The sequence below is a fragment of the Anomaloglossus baeobatrachus genome, chromosome 5, assembly GCF_048569485.1.
Source record: "Anomaloglossus baeobatrachus isolate aAnoBae1 chromosome 5, aAnoBae1.hap1, whole genome shotgun sequence".
NCBI lineage: Eukaryota > Metazoa > Chordata > Amphibia > Anura > Aromobatidae > Anomaloglossus > Anomaloglossus baeobatrachus.
The window spans coordinates 153,448,718-153,469,313 of NC_134357.1; the positions used below are offsets into that span (position 1 = coordinate 153,448,718).

Sequence of the window (20,596 nt, forward strand, 5' to 3'; positions counted from 1 at the left end):
CCCTAAATATTGTGGAAACAGGTCATGATTCCCTACCTAATCCACAATGTCTCCCTCCCTGCTATGACCTTGTTCAGTGGTTTCAGCTCTTAAAAGAGCTATTGTATTTTGGATAGTACTATGAAGGTAGTAACACGCTGCTTTAAACTCTGTTCCTGCTCCAAAATCTGTCCCTCCGTACGCTACACTGATCTTTACACTGCAGGTAGCCCTGAAAAGGGCTTTTTGTGTTATTAGTAAGCCTACACTCTCCCTAGCAGCTGCTCGCTCTATCCCATTTACATATACAACGCTGACTTTGGATGCAATGTGCACAAAATGGCAGCGGAAAGGCTTTGACGCTGCACTGCCAGCCAATCACAGTAATCCCACAACTAGCACAGCATTACTGTGATTGGTTAAGAAGCCCAGCATGTTTAGTGTCTGCAAATCAGGTGCCAAAACAGCTGGGCGGGACATATGAATATAGTGAGGAGAAAACACAAAAACTCGCAATATAACGAATACCCGAATACCGTACTATTCTGCGAATAACGAATAGTAACGAATATACTTGCTCACCACTAATTATTACTAGAGGACTAGTAAACCTGGTTTCATGTAGTCCTTCATATTCATGAGCTCTGTATAACCCCCATCACTGATTGACAGCTTTTTGCCGTTGCACAATGTACGTGGCAATCTACCAATCAGTGATGTGGGGATTATACAGACCTCTGCATTTGGAGAACTAGTAGATTTGAAGCAAATGAAACAGTGATTTTATCAAAATGACAGCATACAGCCCAGTAGGTGACACATCGCTGACAGCACGGTATTCTATTCATTCTGAGTACACATAATTTTACTAGCCTGCCTAAACAGGTCAGTAAACAACTACAAATCAGTATGTACACACATGGTCAAAATTGTTGGTACTCCTTGTTTAATGACAGAAAAACCCACTATGGTCACAGAAATAACTTGAATCTGACAAAAGTAATAGCAAATAAAATATCTATGAAAATGAACAAATGAAAATTAGACATTGCTTTTCAACCATGCTTCCACAGAATTAAAAAAAAAAATAAAACTCATGAAACAGGCCTGGATAGAAATCATGGTACCCCTGAAAATAATGTGACAAAAGGGACATGTTAAATCAAGGTATGTCTACTAATTAGCATCACAAGAGTGTAGACACAGTGGGCCTGTCTTTAGGGCTACAGATACTCCTTGTGCTGTTTGATGACATGGGGTGTACCACACTCAACATGGACCTGAGTAAGCAAAGGAAAGAGTTGTCTCAGGAGATTAGAAAGAAAATTATAGCCAAGCATGTTAAAGGTAAAGGTTATAACAGCATCTCCAAGCAGCTTGATGTTCCTGTGACTAGAGTTGCGCATATCCAGAAATTTAAGATCCATGGGACTGTAGCCAATACCCTGGACGTGGTCGCAGGAGGAAAATTAATGACAAATCAAAGAGACGGATAATATGAATGGTAACAAAAGAGCTCAGAAAAACTTCTAAAGCTCAAGGAACATCAGTGTCGGATTGCACCATCCGTCATTGTGGATTTTTCTTTCAATAATCGAAGGGTACCAACAATTTTGACCACGTGTGTATGACACGCCCGCGCCACGGCCGTGGGGCACCCATTACTGGGCTGTGATTCTTTTCCTGGGACGCCGCGGTGGAGAGGTCCGGTTCTGTGACCCCGGCGGTGTCGTTTTATAAATATGAAGGGGATGATGACAGTTTATTCGTGACGCCACCTGTGGTATGTGGCAAGTTAGGTGCGGGTCTGCTGCAGGATAGGTGACCTCTGGGGCAGATGGTAATGCAGCTGAGATAGTGCAGCTGTCCACAGGCAGAGCTGGGCCCCATGGCAGATGGGGTAGTAGTAGGTGATTGCAGGGGTTGCAGGGCCAGAGACGCAGGTGAATAACGGAGCGACACAAGGATCCAGTCTCAAGGTTTTTACTCAGTGTAGCAGGTTCCAAGATAACACGACGTCAGTGGCCACCTTTGGAGTGCTGGGTTTCACTGTGAAGGGCTCCAGCCAATCCCAGGTAGTTCGGAGGTCGAGTCCGGTGCACCCTTCTTATGTGAACCTTCCCTGATCGCCTTCCTGCTTTGCGTCCTCATACACAGAGGTCTGAGTTGGTGTCCGCAGACCCTTTTGGGTGAAACTCTATCCCTTGGCCCTATGTGGTCCCCTTCCAGTGGATTCATGTGCGAATGTGGCCTTGGTGCTTGCAGTCACCTCAGCCTCTAGTTTTATTAGCAGAGTACGTAGGTTCTTCTCCTCTACCCAAGGGCCATTCACCGATCTGCGGCCTAGTCCCTCCACTCTGTTGCTGTATGTGGAACAGGGCCACGGGAGTATGGCATACTTTCCTTGGTCCCTAGGACACCTTCTGTCTTGTGCCCAGGCTGAGCTGCACCAGCTCCAGGCCACAGGTCTTCACTCCCCCACTGCTCCTTCTTGACTCTCTCACACTACCCTACAGTGTGTCCCTACTCCTTAGACGCCACCCCCCAGCCTGGCTTCGGGTTCAACATGCCCTTACCATGTCTGATGAGGTGTTGCTGAGTGAGAGGGTTGTGTTTTGTGTGAACCTGTGGATTAACTCTTCCATACCCAGGATAGAATACCACACCTCTGCATGAGGTGCAGTACGTCTGTGGCGATTTAAGCCTCAGGGGTGCCACACTCCCCCATAGCAAATCTCAGACATAAACAATGTTACAATAGAGCGATCTGACATAGCTACATCTCATCAGATGTTAAAGACATAACAATATAATGCAAAATAGAGTTACAGGACACACAGATAACATAGAGACGCTGCATACTTCATATCAAACTTCATGTTTATCGGAGATATGAGGTCTGGATGTCCCCGGAGGGTTACTGCATCTGCGCATGGAAGCTGCCTGGATTGCTCTGGGAACAACTATAAAGCCTGAACGATACTATCAGAGGAGACCTGTGACGTCATCTAGACATGAATGGGAGTGTGATAATTGGATTGGCCTTTGGGAGTCATGTGGTCTACTTGCAAAGAACTTTGGGTACTGGATCTCCATGACAACGATGCTATCCAGGAATGCTGCCACGATTTACATATGTATGCAGCGTCTCTATGTTATCTGTGTGTCCTGTAGCTCTATTTTGCATTATATTGTTATGTCTTTAACATCTGATGAGATGTAGCTATGTCAGATCTCTATATTGTAACATTGTTTATGTCTGAGATTAATTTGCATATGGGTGTGTGTGATTGATTTTAATTGGTTTACATGTAATTGACATTTGTATAAATATTAGACAGCTGAGATCTAATGCTATGCTTGACAAAGACAAACTTATGTTGAAACGTTGCATGTTTACTGCACTTTGATGGAATAAAGAAAGAAAAGAATCTTCACTCAGGAGGACGTTGTCATTCTTTTTTTTACATGGTATGTGGAATCAAGTAATCCCTTGATACTGGACGGGCGTCCCAACACCGCCGGATTGTGTGCTACACAGGCGGCCATTGACTATTGGTGCTGCAGTCTGCTGTGTTTCTAATCCTGACACACAACTAACAGTAGCCGTGGGGCGTGCCTACGATGACCTAGACGCCTCGACAAAGCCGGAGAACTAAAAAATCTCACAGAAAGAAATATAAGAAAGCTAATCTGCTTCGGAGTAGTCCCCAAAAATAGATAGATAGCCCCCCACATGTAAAGGCTACGGTGATATAGAAAAATACAATACAAAGCCAGAAAAGACAGATTTCAGCAAATGTGAGGCCCAAACTATCTTTATAGGAGAGGATAGGAAAGAGCAACTGTCTGCAGCCGTAAAAACCCTAATATATACCAGCACTACTGATATGGAAAAATCCTGAGGTCACACTTCCTGTCCCCTACTGTACCAGCATTCAAATGTTACTGGGATCCAAAAACACTAATACAGATGAGAGACTGAATTAATACCAAGCATGACCAACACAAACCTTGCAGAATCATGGAGCTAAGTATACAGACACTCCCAGCAGGGAATGATCCCATTTGTACCACGAACTCCACACAGACAAAATAGGAATCATGCATTAGTATCAAAGCAGAAAAAGCAACAAGAAAGTGGAAAACAACAGCAGAGGTACAAAGACCACTTATCTGAGAGTAGTTCTGGAAGTGAGCAGAGCTGGTTACAGAATGTCCTTAAGACACAGAAGCAATTGACCACCGGCAAGTAACAAGAGAAAGCTACTAAGTTAAATAGCCCAATCTGACCCTGATTACCAGTCCTCTGCAGGTGTGTCACTTTCATTACACACATCAACTGCACTGCCAGCACTGACCACAAGAGGGAGCCCCAAACTGGAAAAAGTATTCACAACTCAAAGAACACCCATGCTCATCAAAACTGAAAGACAATTGCTCTCCTGCAAGAAAACAGACTTTAAGCAAAACAAAAAGAAATACAAACACCCTTAGGTGTGGATCAGGCAATAAAGCAAATAACTTGCAAATTATCTGGAATGGGACAGGCACAGGATAAATGGAAGGACAACACCAAGCCAATTCACAGACTGAGGAACAAGAACAATAACTGGCCCCAGCCAGCAGATACTGCTCTACTATATAACCCAGGCTGATCTGCAATTAAGCTTCCCAAACTCCCAATTAACTCTCACACCTGTTGAGGCACAGTCAGCTTCACCCCCAGTTCTGCCCACCAGAGGGAGCTCCAAACCATCACCCCCTCGGATGACAGTCACAACACACGGGAGTATTGTGCACTTCCCGTGGTCCCTAAGACCCCTTCTGTCTTGTGCCTGGGCCAAGCTGCACCAGCTTCAGGCCACAGGTCTTCACTCCTCCACTGCTCCTTCTCGACTCTCTCACACTACACTACAGTGTCCCCCCACTCCTTAGACTTCATTACCCGGCCTGGCTTCAGGTTCAATTCACCCTTACCATGTCTGCTGAGGTGTTGCTGAGTGAGAGTGTTGTGTTTTGTGTGAACCGGTGGACATCTTCCATACCCAGGATGGAATACCACACCTCTGAATGAGGTGCAGTACCTCTGTGGCGACTGAAGCCTCAGGGGTGACACATGTGTTTAGTCAATTGTTTAACATGCTGCATCAGCTTATTTAAAGGGGCCATTAGTTCATACTCAAATATAGCCTGTGTCATGGCAAATTTGATGCACAGTTAATTATTAAAAACATTATAAATGAGGATTTCAAAACTCATTTGCACTAAAAAAAAAAAAGTCAGAGTGCATGTTGCTTTGGAAATAGAAAGATTAAATATGCAACAAAATATACACAGAATTTGCAGACTTATTTTGCTTTATAAGTTACCCAAGTTTCTTCTGCCATATTTATATTAAATTTGACAATGGAATTAAAGCACAACTTCTTCAGTTTTTATTTTAATTCAAACTCTGGAAAGATGCTTTAAATCTACAGTAAGTCCTGTACTCCCTGGTCTTATACTCACGCTCCAGCGTCTTCATATGTTATCAACACCACTCTTGTCAGTTTCCGGCAGTTTGTGACCTGCTAGCTGTTGGAGTCTTTCATGGAGTGCGCCGGAGATCACTTTTCAATACAAGTCTATGAGAGCCTCATTCTGGCCTCATTCTGGCTCTCAGAGAGTTGTATAGGTAAAAGGTGAAAAAGCCAAATGGTGAGTATAGGATTGAGTAAATACGGTATTTTCAGTTTTTTCCCCATATACTTCTGTTAACGACGGATTGTGACTGATGGCCCTCCGTTGCATCCGTCGGGTGGAAGCAACGCAGAATTTAACGTTTTTTCTGTGCGACATAAAAACTGACAGCGACGGATGCGTTGGCATATGTCGTGTGTTATAATGGAAGCCTATGGGCGGCAGAATCCGGCGGAATCCATCAAATTACGTATTCCAGTGACGGTTCCATCTTTTAGCAACTGAACATGCTCAGATATGTAAATTCCTTTCTGGTTAGAAAATATCTCTCTGTCTGTCGATGTTGGTCTCTCTCTCTCTTTCTGTCGGTCTGTCTGTCTCTCCCTCTCACCCCCTCTCTCATACTCAGTGATCACCGATCACCGGCACAGTGCGGCGCTGCACAGCTGTCACACTGTGGCAGTTTCTCCTGCTTTTGAAAATGCCGGCTGCTCATTATTCCATCTCGAATTCACTGCTTCCCCTGCTCACCAGCACCTATGATTGTTTGCAGTCAGACGAACCCCCACGCTGAGTGACAGCTGTCTCACTGCCACCAATCACAGCTGCCGGTGGGTGGGTCTATATCTTGCAGTAAAATAATTAAATAATTAAAAAAACGGCGTGCGGTCAGCCCCAATTTTGATACTAGCCAAGGTAAAGCCACTCGGCTGAGGGCTGGTATTCTCAGGATGGGGAGCCTCACATTATGGGGAGCCCCCAAGCCTAAAAATATCCACACGCGGTCCCACAACCCACGGAAGCTGACAGGAGCGGCCGTAAAGCACCACCGCTCGCTGTGAGCTCCACGGCGCAACTGAACATGCTATCAGCAGTGACATCGCTCAGGTTACCCGCGGCCACAGGTGGATTCTCTTTGCCAGGTATAAACTGCTTTTTAAATGGATCTGTCCCATCAGTTGTACCACAATCTCCAACGCATCCGTCATGTCAGTCACAAAACGGATTGTAACTGATGGATAAAGACGGAAGTGTGAAAGCAACCTTAGCTATAAAGTGCCACTACAATGCTGAAACCCACCCACCCACCTCTCCCACTGAAGTGGTGCTTTAAATGCATAACTAGATATAGAAACCTATAGGCAGTTATGGTCATAATGTTACAGCTCTGTAGAACAAGAAACCTCAATTCAGTAGTGTGCATAATTCCTAACATTTGTGCTAATTTTACTAACAATATTGATTAATTTATGTAAATGACCACACAAAATCTTTTATAGCTTATGTAGGAGAGAGGCATTTAGCAAGCTTACACTTCTGAAGACTGTTGATGTCCATGGTAAGTTTTTACTAAGCAATTAGATTCTTAGCATAAAGCTAGATAGTGCTATGATTTTTTTCCTTAGGGTATTTTCACAGTTTTTGACACATTGTTGGCATTGATTTCACACCAAATTCACATAAAAAAAAACTTGCAACAAGCTTATCATTCACTTGAAAGGTTAAACATGACTGTACTGCACATTTCACACATGACCAGGGAGTACCAAAAACAGAAACAAGGCAGATTTATTTCAAACACTACATAACAAAAAGAGACATAAAAATCAATGTCGAAGGCCTCTTTCAAACATCTGTGTCTCCGGTACGTGTGACGTTCGTTTTCACATGTATCGGAGACACTGAGACACATATACCCATTAAAATCAATGGCTTTGAGCAAACGTGCGTGTTTCCACATGGACCATATGTCCGTGTGCTCCACATGAAGACATGTCTGTTTTTCTCTGGCAGCACGGGGGTCACACGGACCGCACAGTTGTGATCCGTGTGACATCAGTGTGACACGTACCGGAGAAAACAACGTTTCTATGAAATAAATCCAATGAATTTCTGCACGCACCTTCTCCAGCACTGCTGTCTCTGCCACTGCAGTCACTTGCTTCCGACCCCCGCTCATTATGCTCATCGCATATGCAATACACAAAGGACCGGAGGCAGAAGAAGCGCCGGAGACAGTTGCACCATTGACAGGTAAGTAAAGAAATTCATACTGTCCATGTGCTATGCGGATGTCACACGGATAGCACACTGACAGCAGATGCTGAACACACACACGGACACAGATACACCAAGGACCGCGCAAAACGTGTGTGTTTTGCACGGATGTGTGATAGAGGCCTAAAACACATGTAAAATAACAAACTCAAAAATGCAATGGAAAAAATGCAAGTAATCTAATTTATGTATCCTGCACAAATGCTGCAGAAAATCTGCAACATCAAATACTCACCTAATACTCATTGTGGGAAAGTATCCTTTAAGTATGAGCACACAAGTATTTACATCAGATTTTATTACAGCAAAACTAGAGTGTCTTTCACCAAATATTAAATTATTTCACTGACTTTCCGAACTTGGGGTTAAAATTTAAATTTTATTCAGTATACACCATGTGCAGAATTATTAGGCAAGTTGTATTTTAGAGGATTTTTTTTATTATTGATCAACAACTATGTTCTCAATCAACCCATAAGACCTATAAATATCAAAGCCTAATATTTTTGGAAGTTGAAGTGTTTTTTTTTAGATTTGGCTATCTTAGAAGGATATCTGTTTTTGCAGGTAACTATTACTGTGCAGAATTATTAGGCAACTTAATAAAAACCAAATATATTCCTATCTCACTTGTTTATTTTCACCAGCTAAACCAATATAACTGCACAAAATTTAGAAATAAACATTTCTGACATGCAAAAACAAAACCCAAATAACTTAATGACCAATAAACAGTAACCTTTCTTTATGATGACACTCAACAGCCCACCATCCATAGATTCTGTCAGTTGCTTGATCTGTTTACGATCAACATTGCGTGAAGCAGCCACCACAGCCTCCCAGACTCTGTTCCGAGAGGTGTAATGTTTTCCCTCCCTGTAGATATCACATTTTATGAGGAACCACAGGTTCTCTATGGGGTTCAGAGCAGGTGATCATGGGGCCAATGTCATTATTTTTTCATCTTTAGACCTTTACTGGCCAGCCACGCTGTGTAGTAGTTGGATGCATGTGATGGAGCATTGTCCTGCATGAAAATCATGTTTTTCTTGAACGATACTGACGTCTTCCTTTACCACTGCTTGAAGAAGTTGTCTTCCAGAAACTGGCAGTAGGTCTGGGAGTTGAGCTTCACTCCATCCTCAACCCGAAAAGGTCCCACAAGTTCATCTTTAATGATACCAGCCCATACCAGTACCCCACCTCCACCTTGCTGGCGTCTGAGTCGGAGTGGAGCCCTCTGCCCCTTACTGATCCAGCCTCTGGCCCATCCATCTGGCCCATCAAGAGTCAATCTCATTTCATCAGTCCATAAAACCTTTGAAAAATCAGTCTTAAGATATTTCTTGGCCCAGTCTTGACGTTTTATCTTATGTTTCTTGTTCAAAGGTGGTCGATTTTCAGCCTTCCTTACCTTGGCCATGTCCCTGAGTATGGCACACCTTGTGTTTTTTGATACTCCAGTAACGTTGCAACTCTGAAATATGGCCAAATTGGTGGCAAATGGCATCTTGGCAGCTTCACGCTTGATTTTGCTCAATTCATGGGCAGGTATTTTGCACTTTTTTTTTCCCAACACGCTTCTTGCCACCCTGTTGGCTATTTGCCATGAAACGCTTGATTGTTCGGTGATCATGCTTCAAACGTTTGGCAATTTCAAGACTGCTGCATCCCTCTGCAAGACATCTCACAATTTTAGACTTTTCAGAGCCCTTCAAATCTCTCTTCTTACCCATTTTCCCAAAGAGAAGGAAGTTGCCTAACAATTAAGCACACCTTATATAGGGTGTTGATGTCATTACACCACACCCCTCCTTATTACAGAGATGCACATCACCTGATTTACTAAATTGGTAGTTGGCTCTCAAGCCTATAAGGCTTGGAATAGGACAACATGTATAAAAAGTATCATGTGATCAAAATATGCATTTGCCTAGTAATTCTGCACAAAGTGTATTAAAATTGTTTCCTATATTGCCCAGTTATTGGCACCAATAATATGAAAAAATGTGAATGTAAAGTCCAAAGTGTTTCTCCAAAACAAACCCACTGAAATACTGTACGGGCTAATATAGTATATGGTGCATTTTCTATCAAAGACTGTCATTAAATAATAGCATAGATAAAATAAGTATGTGCTGCACTGATCCTTGTACTGCGGAGATAGAATCGCAGAACAAATCCCTACATAACCAATGAGCATGTTCTGTGATAACTCATATATGTAATTAGTATTCACTAGAAACCCCCTAGGTGCTCAAAAATTAGAAATGTTCAAGATATGCTCATGCAACTGAGACAATGTTTTCTATATAACAAAGTTGGTAGGGACCAAATAGATTTTATGGTTTCAGCCGCATATGACATCAACTGCAGGAACCATTACTAGTCCCCCAAGTTTGGGAATAGATGGCAGTACGATGTATAAATACTGTGCACACTTTATTCATTTAATGTGCACCTCTAATGATAATGCTGCTGTCATTGCTGCCAGTCCTCCTGGAGCTTGCTGAGGACTGCATGATAACAGCACATCGCAACTGATATAAATTCAGTATGTAGAGCGGTGGATCAAATGACCTAAAGTGCTCGTGCTTATCTGCAAGGTGCGTTCCCTACGCATTTCATCTGTACTGCTGATGGCTGCCTAGACTCATCAGGGATGTATGACAGCTTGTGTTATAGTGTATTAATAGATATAATTTATTTTACAATAACTTTCATGCATGATAGCTAGGCGCATGTGAAACGCCCACTTCGGGGCTTGCAGGGCTAAATCCTGCTTTAAATGTTACGATTTCGCATACGATATTGAATGCGATCATAACCGCCACCATCGTATGTGCGGCACGTTCAATTTGTTGAATGTGCCACACCAATGATTAACCCCTGTCACACGTACTTATCCGTCCATACGACCTCGATGTGGGCGGCGAACGTCCACTTCCTGGAGTGGGAGGGACGTTCGGTGTCACAGCAACGTCACACGGCAGCCGGCCAATAGAAGCAGAGGGGCGGAGATGAGCGGGACGTAAACATCCCGCCCACCTCCTTCCTTCCGCATTATCGGCAGGAGCCGCGGACGCAGGTAAGCTGTCGTTCAATGTTCCCGGGGTATCACACACTGCGATGTGTGCTGCCTCGGGAACATTGCACAACCACACGTTCAATCTTTGAGGAATAAATGACGTGTATGCGATGAACGGATTTTCGTTCAATCGCAATTGCACAGAGGTTTTACACACTACAATCATACTTACGATGCCAGATGTGCGTCACTTACGACGTGACCCCGCCGGCACATCGGAAGATTTATTGTAGCGTGTAAAGCGCCCTTTAGGCCGCTTTCACACTTGCGTTCAGCGCAATCCGCCACTATAGAGAATAGCGCAGTCCGTTAACGCACTGCGCTATTCTCCATAGACTTGTATTGACGATGCACTGTAACGCAAGTGTCTGCGTTTCATCCGCTGGACGACGCTGTGTCGTTATTTTGACACAGCGTCGAGCGGAGGTAACGGTACATGTAGCGTTTTTTGGGTCGTTAAAATAATGCACCTTGACGGATTCCATTGGAATCCGCCAAGGTGTCTAATGATTGTCTATGGTGGCGGATTCTGCCGCTATGTGCTAAGCGGCGGAATCAGTCAGCGGATTCCGTCACGTTCTACTGATCATGCTCAGCATGCCCAGCAGAACGATCTAAATCATTTAAAATCACTTCTGGTCTCTCTCCCCCCTCTCACCCTCTCTCTCATACTCACCGATCACAGGCGCGATGCTGCACAGTTGTCACAAAGCTCCGGCGGCTTTTCCTCTTTTGAAAATGCCGGCCGCTCATTATTCCATCTAGTATTCACTTCTTCCCCTGCCCACCGACACCTATGATTGGTTGTAGTCAGACCCGCCCCCACGCTCAGTGACAGCTGTCTCACTGCAACCAATCACACCCACCCACCGGTGGGCAGGTCTATATCGTGCAGTACAATAAATAAATAAATAATTAAAAAAAACGGTGTGCGGTCCCCCCTAATTTTGATACCAGCCAAGGTAAAGCCACACGTCTGAAGGCTGGTATTCTCAGGATGGGGAGCCCCACGTTATGGGGAACCGCCCAGCCTAAAAATATCAGCCAGCAGCCGCCCAGAATTGCCGCATCCATTAGATTAGCTGCCACTAAGTCCTAGGTTAATCATGGCAGGCGTCTATGAGACACCCACAATGATTAACCTCTAAGTGAAAGTAAATAAACACATACACCCGAAAAAATACTTTATTTTGAATAGAAGATAAAAAAAACACCCTCTTTCACCACTTTATTACCCCTCCAGGTCCGACGTAATCCACGAGGTCCCACGACGCATCCAGCTCTGCTACATGAAGCTGACAGGAGCGACCCTAGAACACCGCCACTCTCTGTCAGCTCCATGCAGCAACTGAACGGAGTAGTGATGTGTCAGTTGCGAATGATCTGACACAAAGATCCGGCTTCCTGCTGTGACTGACAGGAGCCGGATCCCCAGTCAGAGCCACTAAATTTTCTAAAAGGCTCTTTTCGCTGCTGAAACCCCGCCCACCTGTGGCTAAACCCCGCCCCCTCAACAATTTAATTGGTCCCTTGTAAGTGGGTGGGGTTTAGCCGCAGTTGGGCGGGGTTACAGCGGCGTTACTATAATCTTAAATATGTGTTCACCTGGGGTGAACACATATTTAATAGGGAGCCAAGAACCATCCGAATGAGCCGGGTCTTTTTGGTGAGCGGAGCCATGAGAACCGGATCACCAAAAAGAGCCAGACTGCCCATCACTAGAAGGGAGTCGCGCTGTCAGCGGGGACGTCACTGAGGTAGTGTGTGCGGTGATGATCGGTGCGGTAGTGCCGGTGTGTTTGCGGTGATGAGTGCAGTAGTACCTGCGTGTGTGCGGTGATGATGGGTGCGGTAGTGCCTGCGTGTGTGCAGCGATGATGAGTGCGGTAGTGCCTGTGTATGTGCGGGGATGATGAGAGCGGTACTGCCAGTGTGTGCGGTGGTGATGAGTGTGGTAGTGCCGCGGTGTGTGGGGTGGTGATGGGTGCGGTAGTGCCTGCGTGTGTACGGGGATAATGAGTGCAGTAGTGCCTGCGTGTGTGCCGTGATGATGGGAGCGGTAGTGCCTGCGTGTGTGCAGTGATAATGGGGGCGGTACTGCCTGTTTGTGCGGTGATGATGATGGGGGTGGTAGTGCTGGGGTGTGTGCGGTGATGATGATGGGGGCCGTACTGCCGGTGTGTGCGGTGATGATGAGTAGCCCCCAGCTGTGCACGTTATCTTGGCTGTGTATAAAAAAAAAGGAACCGCATGTGGCTTTTTCTTTTAATTCTTGAAATAAATTATTTTGAAAACCGGCTTGCGGTCCCCCCAATTTTGATACTCAGCCATGATAAAGCCTACAGCTGGAAGCTGGTATTCTCAGGCTGGGGAGGCCAATGGTTATTGCCCCCCAGGATAAAAATAGCAACCTGCGCAGTCTCCCAGGATTGTCGGATCTATTAGATGCGACAACCCTGGAAATTTACCTGACTCATTTCGCTTACCCTGGTGCGGTGGCAGTCGGAGTAATAAAGGGTTGATAACAGCTCACAGCTGCCACTAAGCCCTAGATTAGTAATGGGAGGAGTCTATGAGATCCCCAATTACTTATCTGTAAGTGAAAAAGAAATAAACCCAACCACCAAAAAAATCCTTTATTTGAAATAAAATACAAAAAGCACACCCTCTTTCACCCATTTATTAACCCCCAAAACACCCAGGTCCGTCGTAATTCACATGAGGTTCCATGACGATTTTGGCTCTGCTACGTCTGAAGTGACAGCACGCAGACATAGAGCAGGACTGCCCGCTGTGAGCTTCAGGCAGAAAGTAAGCTGTGCGATGAGCAGTGACATCACTCAGTTTATTTGCGGTTACATCTGGCGGTTCCCATGGTCCTCCACCTGTGACCGCAAGTAACCTTACCACAGGTGACATTGAACTGATTTTTCAGTCGTTTTTGAAGGATACTCATTAAACAAACTCCTAAAAAAACTGTGCACAAATGTATACCCAAACAGGATTCCTTCAAATATTACATATATCTATAAATTACAAAATTGATCTAATTTATGGGAACCAACCAAATTTACTTTTCAATACAGTTATTGTCTCAATTCTGGCACAATTGCTTTAATGAATCAGGGCCTTATGTCTTGGCATATAGTTCTGTTTTTGGGGATAGTTGTGCTTTTTTTTTCTTATATCTCAGACAACTCTACAGTAGATATGGCAGGGTTTTTTTGCAATTTTCTCACAGACTTCCCTAGTTATTATTATTATTATTTTATTATTATTATTTATTATAGAGCACCTTTATTTCCATGGTGCTGTACATGAGAAGGGGTTACATAAAAAATACATATACAAATTACAGTAGACAGACTAGTACAGAGGGAAGAGGGCCCTGCTCTTTTTGGGCTTACATTCTATAGGCTTTTGGGGAGGAGACAGTAGGTGGGGTGTAGATTGGGTGGCAGCTCCGCACGGTGGTCGGGCGCACAACAAACAATGCATGTTAGAAAACTTACAAAATACAATATATAGCAGAGATGCTTGTAAAAGATGCATGAAATTCATGTTGTATAAAACACTGAAGAATCAGAGTCTGTGTGAAGGAGTTTAATGATATATTGAAAGATTTGTGTTTAGTGCTGTGGAAGCTCTGTTTTATTTAGGTTTCTTTTCTTTAGATGTTTAAATCCGAGAGAGAAGATTTTCCACCAAACATGTCAATAAACAAAAAGAAGACCGAAGAGCTTTACTTCATTTGTTATGTTTAATCCACACAATATTTTATATCTGTATATGTAATAAAAAAAATTGCACTGATTAAGTTCACTATTTATCATTGTATATTATTGATGTGTCAACAAGACGAGTAGTATCCATTACAAAACTCCAAATGAGAAATTGATGCTTATAGTTAGAGATGAGCGAACCCAAACTGAAATGTTCGGGGCTTGTAATGAACTTTAGGTGTACGGGTCTCAGATTCGAACACAGACTAAGGCCTCTTTCACACGTACGTGCCTCCGGTACGTGTTTGGCAGTTTTCTCACGTACCGGAGACACGTACACACGTGGACCTATGTATTCCTAATGTTTTGGACACACGTAAGTATTTTCGAACGCAACGTGTGTCCGTTCTGTACTTACGTGTGTCCGTGTGTTTCTCACGCCGACATGTCCGTTTTTCTCTGGCATCACGGGTGTCACACGTAACGCAAACGTGTCACACGTAACACACACGGACCACACGGTTGTGTTCTGTGTGACACGCACCGGAGAAAAGACATGTGTATGCGAGAAAAAAAAAAAAAAACATTACTCACCTTCTCCAGCCCTACTGTCTCTGCCGCTTCTGTCACTTGCTGCCGACTGCCGCTCATTATGCTCATTGAATATTCACTTCACTGCGGCCGGAAGCTACAGTAGCGGGGAGTCGGCAGGACCGGAGACCGAAGATCAGTACCCTGGACAGCGACGCCAGGGACAGGTGAGTAGAAAGTTCCCGTTCTCCATGTGTTATCACGGATAACACACGGAGAACACACGTGTGCCATACACACACATACCGAGGTCAATAGGCACCTCTGACACGTCCGTGAAAAACGTGCATGTTTTTCAGGGACGTGTGAAAGAGGCCTAAGGTTGTGTACTACCCCGGTGTTGGTCGGGTTGCTCGGATCCAGTATCGTGGTGGCTCGAGGAGGCCCACACATGACTCGGCGGACACTTGGATCCTTGAAAGGGGGGTATTTATAGGGGATAAGTTTGTGACGCCACCTGTGGGTTGCAGTAATAGGAGTACCGCCGCTGCTGTAGGGAGTACCGGGGCAGATGGAGTGAAGCAGCCTGATGTTAGTCCCTCCACAGGTAGGGATGGCCCCGGGCTCAGGGGGGTTGTTGTTGATGGTGATTAGTTGGGAGCGCAGGGTGCAGGGGGAGTGAGGTACTCATTGTGGGTAGTCGTGGTGCAGGATGAGGATTACAAAGCAGACATACACACTGCAGATAAACCAAGTTCTCTGTATGTCACAGTTGCTACAGGGGAGCCCGTCCAGGTGTCCGCTCCCACCGGTGTCACTTGATGGTCCTGGAGCCCACCTCCGTGCAGAATTTTAGTGTCTGTCTGTGGCCCCTCGGCTTGAAGCGGTTAGGGCCCCGCTACCCTTGTAAAGTGTAGCTGTGCTCTTGGAGCTGGCATTTTGGACTTCAGTGGGCTGCTTGTAGCTGGAAAACCCTGTCCCCCGTGTTGTGCTAATGCCCCCAATCTCTGAGCTCTGTGGAAAGGTCCATGAAGGTTTCCTCTCTCTGCAGGTTAATTGCCAGGACGTTGAATCGGCTCCTGACCTAGGGTCCCGTACCCCGCCGTGCTCAGTACCGGTCAGTTTCTTTTGGGTTATCCGGTGCCGACAGTCCTCCTAGACTATGTCCGTCGCACCCTTTCCAATGTCACTGCCACTGGTCCCCGACTCCTCTGATCTCGGACCACCGACTGCAACCCAACCACGGTCTAGCTCACAATCCCCAGCCCCTCTCTCCTCGAGGGCTCTTATTTCGCTCTCCTCTACTACTCGACTGAACTCGAACTGACTCACTTGCCTCCCACAAGTCTGTCTGACCCCTAGGTGGGTGACCCTATTCCAGCTAGACCAACCCACTGGTGTTTTCTGACAGGTCATGATGTGAGGTGTTTATTGGAATTTGTGGTGCTGTTGTTAATGATGGCGCCACAGCTGGACTTACACGAGCGTATGAAGAAACGGTCCCATTCTCCTCACTTGTCATTTGCGTGCTCTCGGTGTGCTCTCAGTGTGCGCTCAGTATGCTTTTTCTCAGCAGCTATTAGTTATTTACAATCATTTACAGGAGCATTTACAGTGTTCTGTGCTACATGATAGTAATGTATCCATAAAAACGGACGTCACTAGGATGGTCCGTGTGCCATCCATTTTTTCTCGCACCCATTGACTTGTATTGGCGAGTCTCGGACATTTTCAGCAGAAAATCGCAACATGTTGTGACTTTTTTCGCATCCAGAATCTGGATGAGAAAAAAGCTGAACAACTGCTCTGCCTTATTGACTAACATTGGTCCGAGTGCAATGCGAGATTTTCTCGCATTGCACTGGTTTGATTCATACACCACACTAAAAGAAAAAGTCTGTGTCCAAGTTTGGGTAATGGTTGTATGTTAACAAAGTTTGTTGAAAGCCAATCAACAAGCTTTGCTGCATGAAGAGGTTGCCTGTCCACTGCTGTGAACAACAAGGATAACAAAAAATAATTTGAAGTGGTCTGCTGCCTATTTTTGATAGCCAGCACAGGTAAAATTGGATTAAGTGCGGAAACACACATACACAGATATTTCACCTGCTCCACACAAGTACCCCCCAAGGATGATATCTAAAAAAGGTGATATTGGATGATGATCGATGATTTGCACCTTTATAGGGCAATACCAGGATAAGCCAGGGTGAGTTGACATGGAACGGGGGTGCCAAGCTAAGTTAGGGTGTCGTTCCCCCCCGTTGTGAGGTAGGGGGCCAGCGCTTGGGTATTAATAGGGCTACTTCAGCCAACAACCCTGTTTGGTATCTGTGGTTAAAGTTTTAAATGTTTTTTGGCCTCTACATTTAATCGCTCTGTGATAATTTGGTCCCTATTTTTTAGTTTATACTTATAACAGTATAATAATAGTCAATATCAGGAGACTTGTAATAAAGCCTGATATGAGAAAGATTAATAAAACAGTATAAAAAAATGCCTGCTACGAAAATATCACAATGCTACATATTAGAACAGCCTTACCAATAACAGCCTGACGCGTTTCGCCGTGGCTTTCTCTCATACACGCCCTTGGAGAAAGCCACAGCGACAGGGTGTTATTGGTAAGGCTGTTCTAATTAGTAGCACTGTGATATTTTCCTAGCAGGCATTTTTTTTATACCGTTTTATTAATCTTTCTCATATCTGGCTTTATTACAAGTCTCCTGATATTGACTATTATTATACTGTTATAAGTATATATTTGCCTATACAATACCATCTTGTTTCAGTTGCGCTGCTACCCCTTTAGCCTGTGTCTATTCTTTGTGAATGATCCCCTATTTCTTGTTACATTTTTTTGTGACCCCTTTTTTTGGCATTTGATATTTTGTCATAATTTTGTCATAATTTATTTGGTGTCATAAATCACAGTTTGTCATTCTGACTACTAATGTATGATATTCTCTTGATATGGAATGTTGTTGACAAACTGATGACTTTATTGTGCCATGGGGCATATTTGATTGGTATATCTTTCACATCTTCTGCTGTACTATTGTTTTAAACAATTTTTAACAATAAAGATGATTTTGCAATAAATTTGTTTGAGTCCTTTCAGGGTAGTATTTGTAGGTTTAACATTGGTAACATGTAGAAGAGACCTGGGATCACACTTCGATCGCAACATTTAAGATCTGATAGAGAGCATGTCCAGAAGTATTCAGGCAGCGTTGAAAGCCAAAGTTGGATTTTCAAAATACTAACAAAATAATAAAAATTAAAATATAGATTTTCTGGAGCAAAACAGTAACATTGCAGTGACATGACAATAATCTGCATAACTAATCATGTGCTAAATAGTTGCAAGTCAAATGTATGTATGACATAGCCAAGCTGATTGTCCATAAAATTAAGGTAGTCATCTCACATTCAAAGATGTAGTAGATATGAGATATGGAGCCTGAAAGTCAAACGTTCAAAACATTGTTACCCTTTTGCTTATTATAGCATTCTAAAAGGTTGTATATGTAGGAAGTAGGCGAACAGCACCCTCTCCTACAAAGACAGTGTTAGTGTAAATTGCATGTTCCTGCAAGTATATTGTCTGCTCTAATGTATATGGAGAATGTAGAAGAGCCAAACGGTCATGTAGTAGCAAAAAGGTATATGACTATGTATTGTAAATACTGTGTAAAATCTATAGAGAATCTAGGTCCCTTGTGCTTTGTTAGGTAGAGGGTGTGGTACTAATAAGTGGTACTAGGGAAACAAGCAGCAGGAGGAGGATGGGAGGAGTAGTTAGTAAGGCTGCTTTCACACTACGTTTTTTTAACATCCGTCATGAACGTGTTTTTAACGCAAAAACGGATCCAGTGCAAATGCGTTTTAATTTCAATGCATTTGCAATGGACTCGCGTCAACATGCGTTCACCTGTGTTTGCGTGCGTTATAGTAAGGATCCAGCGACTTGCAGTTTTTTAACTTTTTTAAAAAACGCTACTTGTAGCGTTTTTGAGCTGCGTCCAAATACTGCAAATTGCTGGATCCTGACTAAACAGCATGCAAACGCATGTGAACGCTGGCATGCTGATAGACAGGATCCTGCTTGCTCTACTGAGCATGCACAGAAACCAGCCTCGGGTGATCAGTCTCTCTCTCCACCTCCCCCTCCCTCTCTCTCCACCTCCCTCCCTCCCTCCCCCACCCTCTCTCTCCACTCTCCCCTGCCTGAGAGCGGAGGACGCTTGTAACCAAGGTAAACATCGGGTAACCGCGGTCTTAGTTACCCGATGTTTATCTTGGTTACGTGTGCAGGGAATTCCTAGCAGCTGCAGGCGCTCGTAACCAATGTAAATATTGGGTATCCAAGCAAGTTACCCAATGTTTACATTGGTTACAAGACTCCACAGCTGTCAGAAGCCAGTCTTTCACGTTCAGTTCCCCTCACTCCCGATCACATGACTCCAATGCCCGCCCATAAACTTAAAGTGACAGGATCCTGCAAAATAATACATGCGTTTACATGCGTTTTTTTGCTGTAAAAGCAGGATCTGCTTTTGCAGCAAAAAAACGTTCATGACGCATGTTAAAAAAACGTAGTGTGAAAGCAGCCTTAGCCATAGGAGTCATAGAGGGAACACAGGAAGAGCAATCAGATGGTTACCAAGGAGATGAGACAGGAGGGAGGAGAGAAGCAGAAGGTTTAGAATGTGTGTAGGAAGTAATTAGGTAGCTAAGCGGCAGGAGCTGAAGGATAAAGCAGGGCCAAGTGCTAGGACCTGCATAGCAAGGGTGGTACCCCCCAGGTGCCAAGACCTCACCCAGCGAACGGGCAGTATATTGACCTCGGACCGGTTGGCTGTTGGGACTCAGAGACCCCAGCAGGACGTCGTACTGGACAGGAGCGGCTGCACGCCCAGACGGGGGCACGAGTGAGATATGGTAGCTGCACAGAAGAGATTTCGGGGGAAGAGTTTCAAGGGACTTAGCTGCTGGAGGACAGTACCCAGGGCAAGTTTGCCTGAAGCAGAGTTTTTCCCCCGAGGTTAGTTGGAAGCAGCACGAGCGGTACTACGGACCTGAAGTATGGATTCAGACCATGCCACAATAAAGGAGTTCCAACTGTTTTATACTAGAGACTGTCATGTGCTTATTGCTGCCCTCCCCCCATTTAAGACGAGGAAACAGCAAGGAGAAATGGGGGCAATCCCAAAGATAATGGCTGATGCCTACCGTCCAAATGGGAGCCGCACACGCCCATTCACAATATCTGTCATCACCGGTCTCCCTTCTTCATATACACAGTATATGTCTCCAAGCCAATTTGTATAACATAAAAGAGACCTTTATTTATACTCATAAATAGTTTTCTCTGGTCTTTATCTAGTGCTTCCTCTCTGGTTGCTATCACTGTGCTCTTTCTAGCTTCATTTCGATGACGCGTCATATACCATACACACAGTCTCCCCCATTGTGTTCCTTACACAGTCATACTTCTCTCTGTCCTGTCGAGGGCAAAGCAAATAATTGTAAT

General features: G+C 44.5%; 1 protein-coding gene across 2 annotated transcripts in view; it reads left to right on the forward strand.

Annotated features, from left to right (window-relative positions):
- The window catches only part of LOC142309807 (protransforming growth factor alpha-like), a 103,263-nt gene extending 88,657 nt beyond the window's left edge, over positions 1 to 14,606 (forward strand). For both annotated transcript variants that reach the window (XM_075347262.1, XM_075347264.1), the window contains exons 5-6: positions 6,942 to 7,000; positions 14,482 to 14,606. In XM_075347262.1, coding sequence (XP_075203377.1) covers positions 6,942 to 7,000; positions 14,482 to 14,489 — 67 coding nt within the window. In that variant the 3' untranslated portion in view covers positions 14,490 to 14,606. The remainder of the gene's footprint in view (positions 1 to 6,941; positions 7,001 to 14,481) is intronic.
- Positions 14,607 to 20,596: the final 5,990 nt, after the last annotated feature.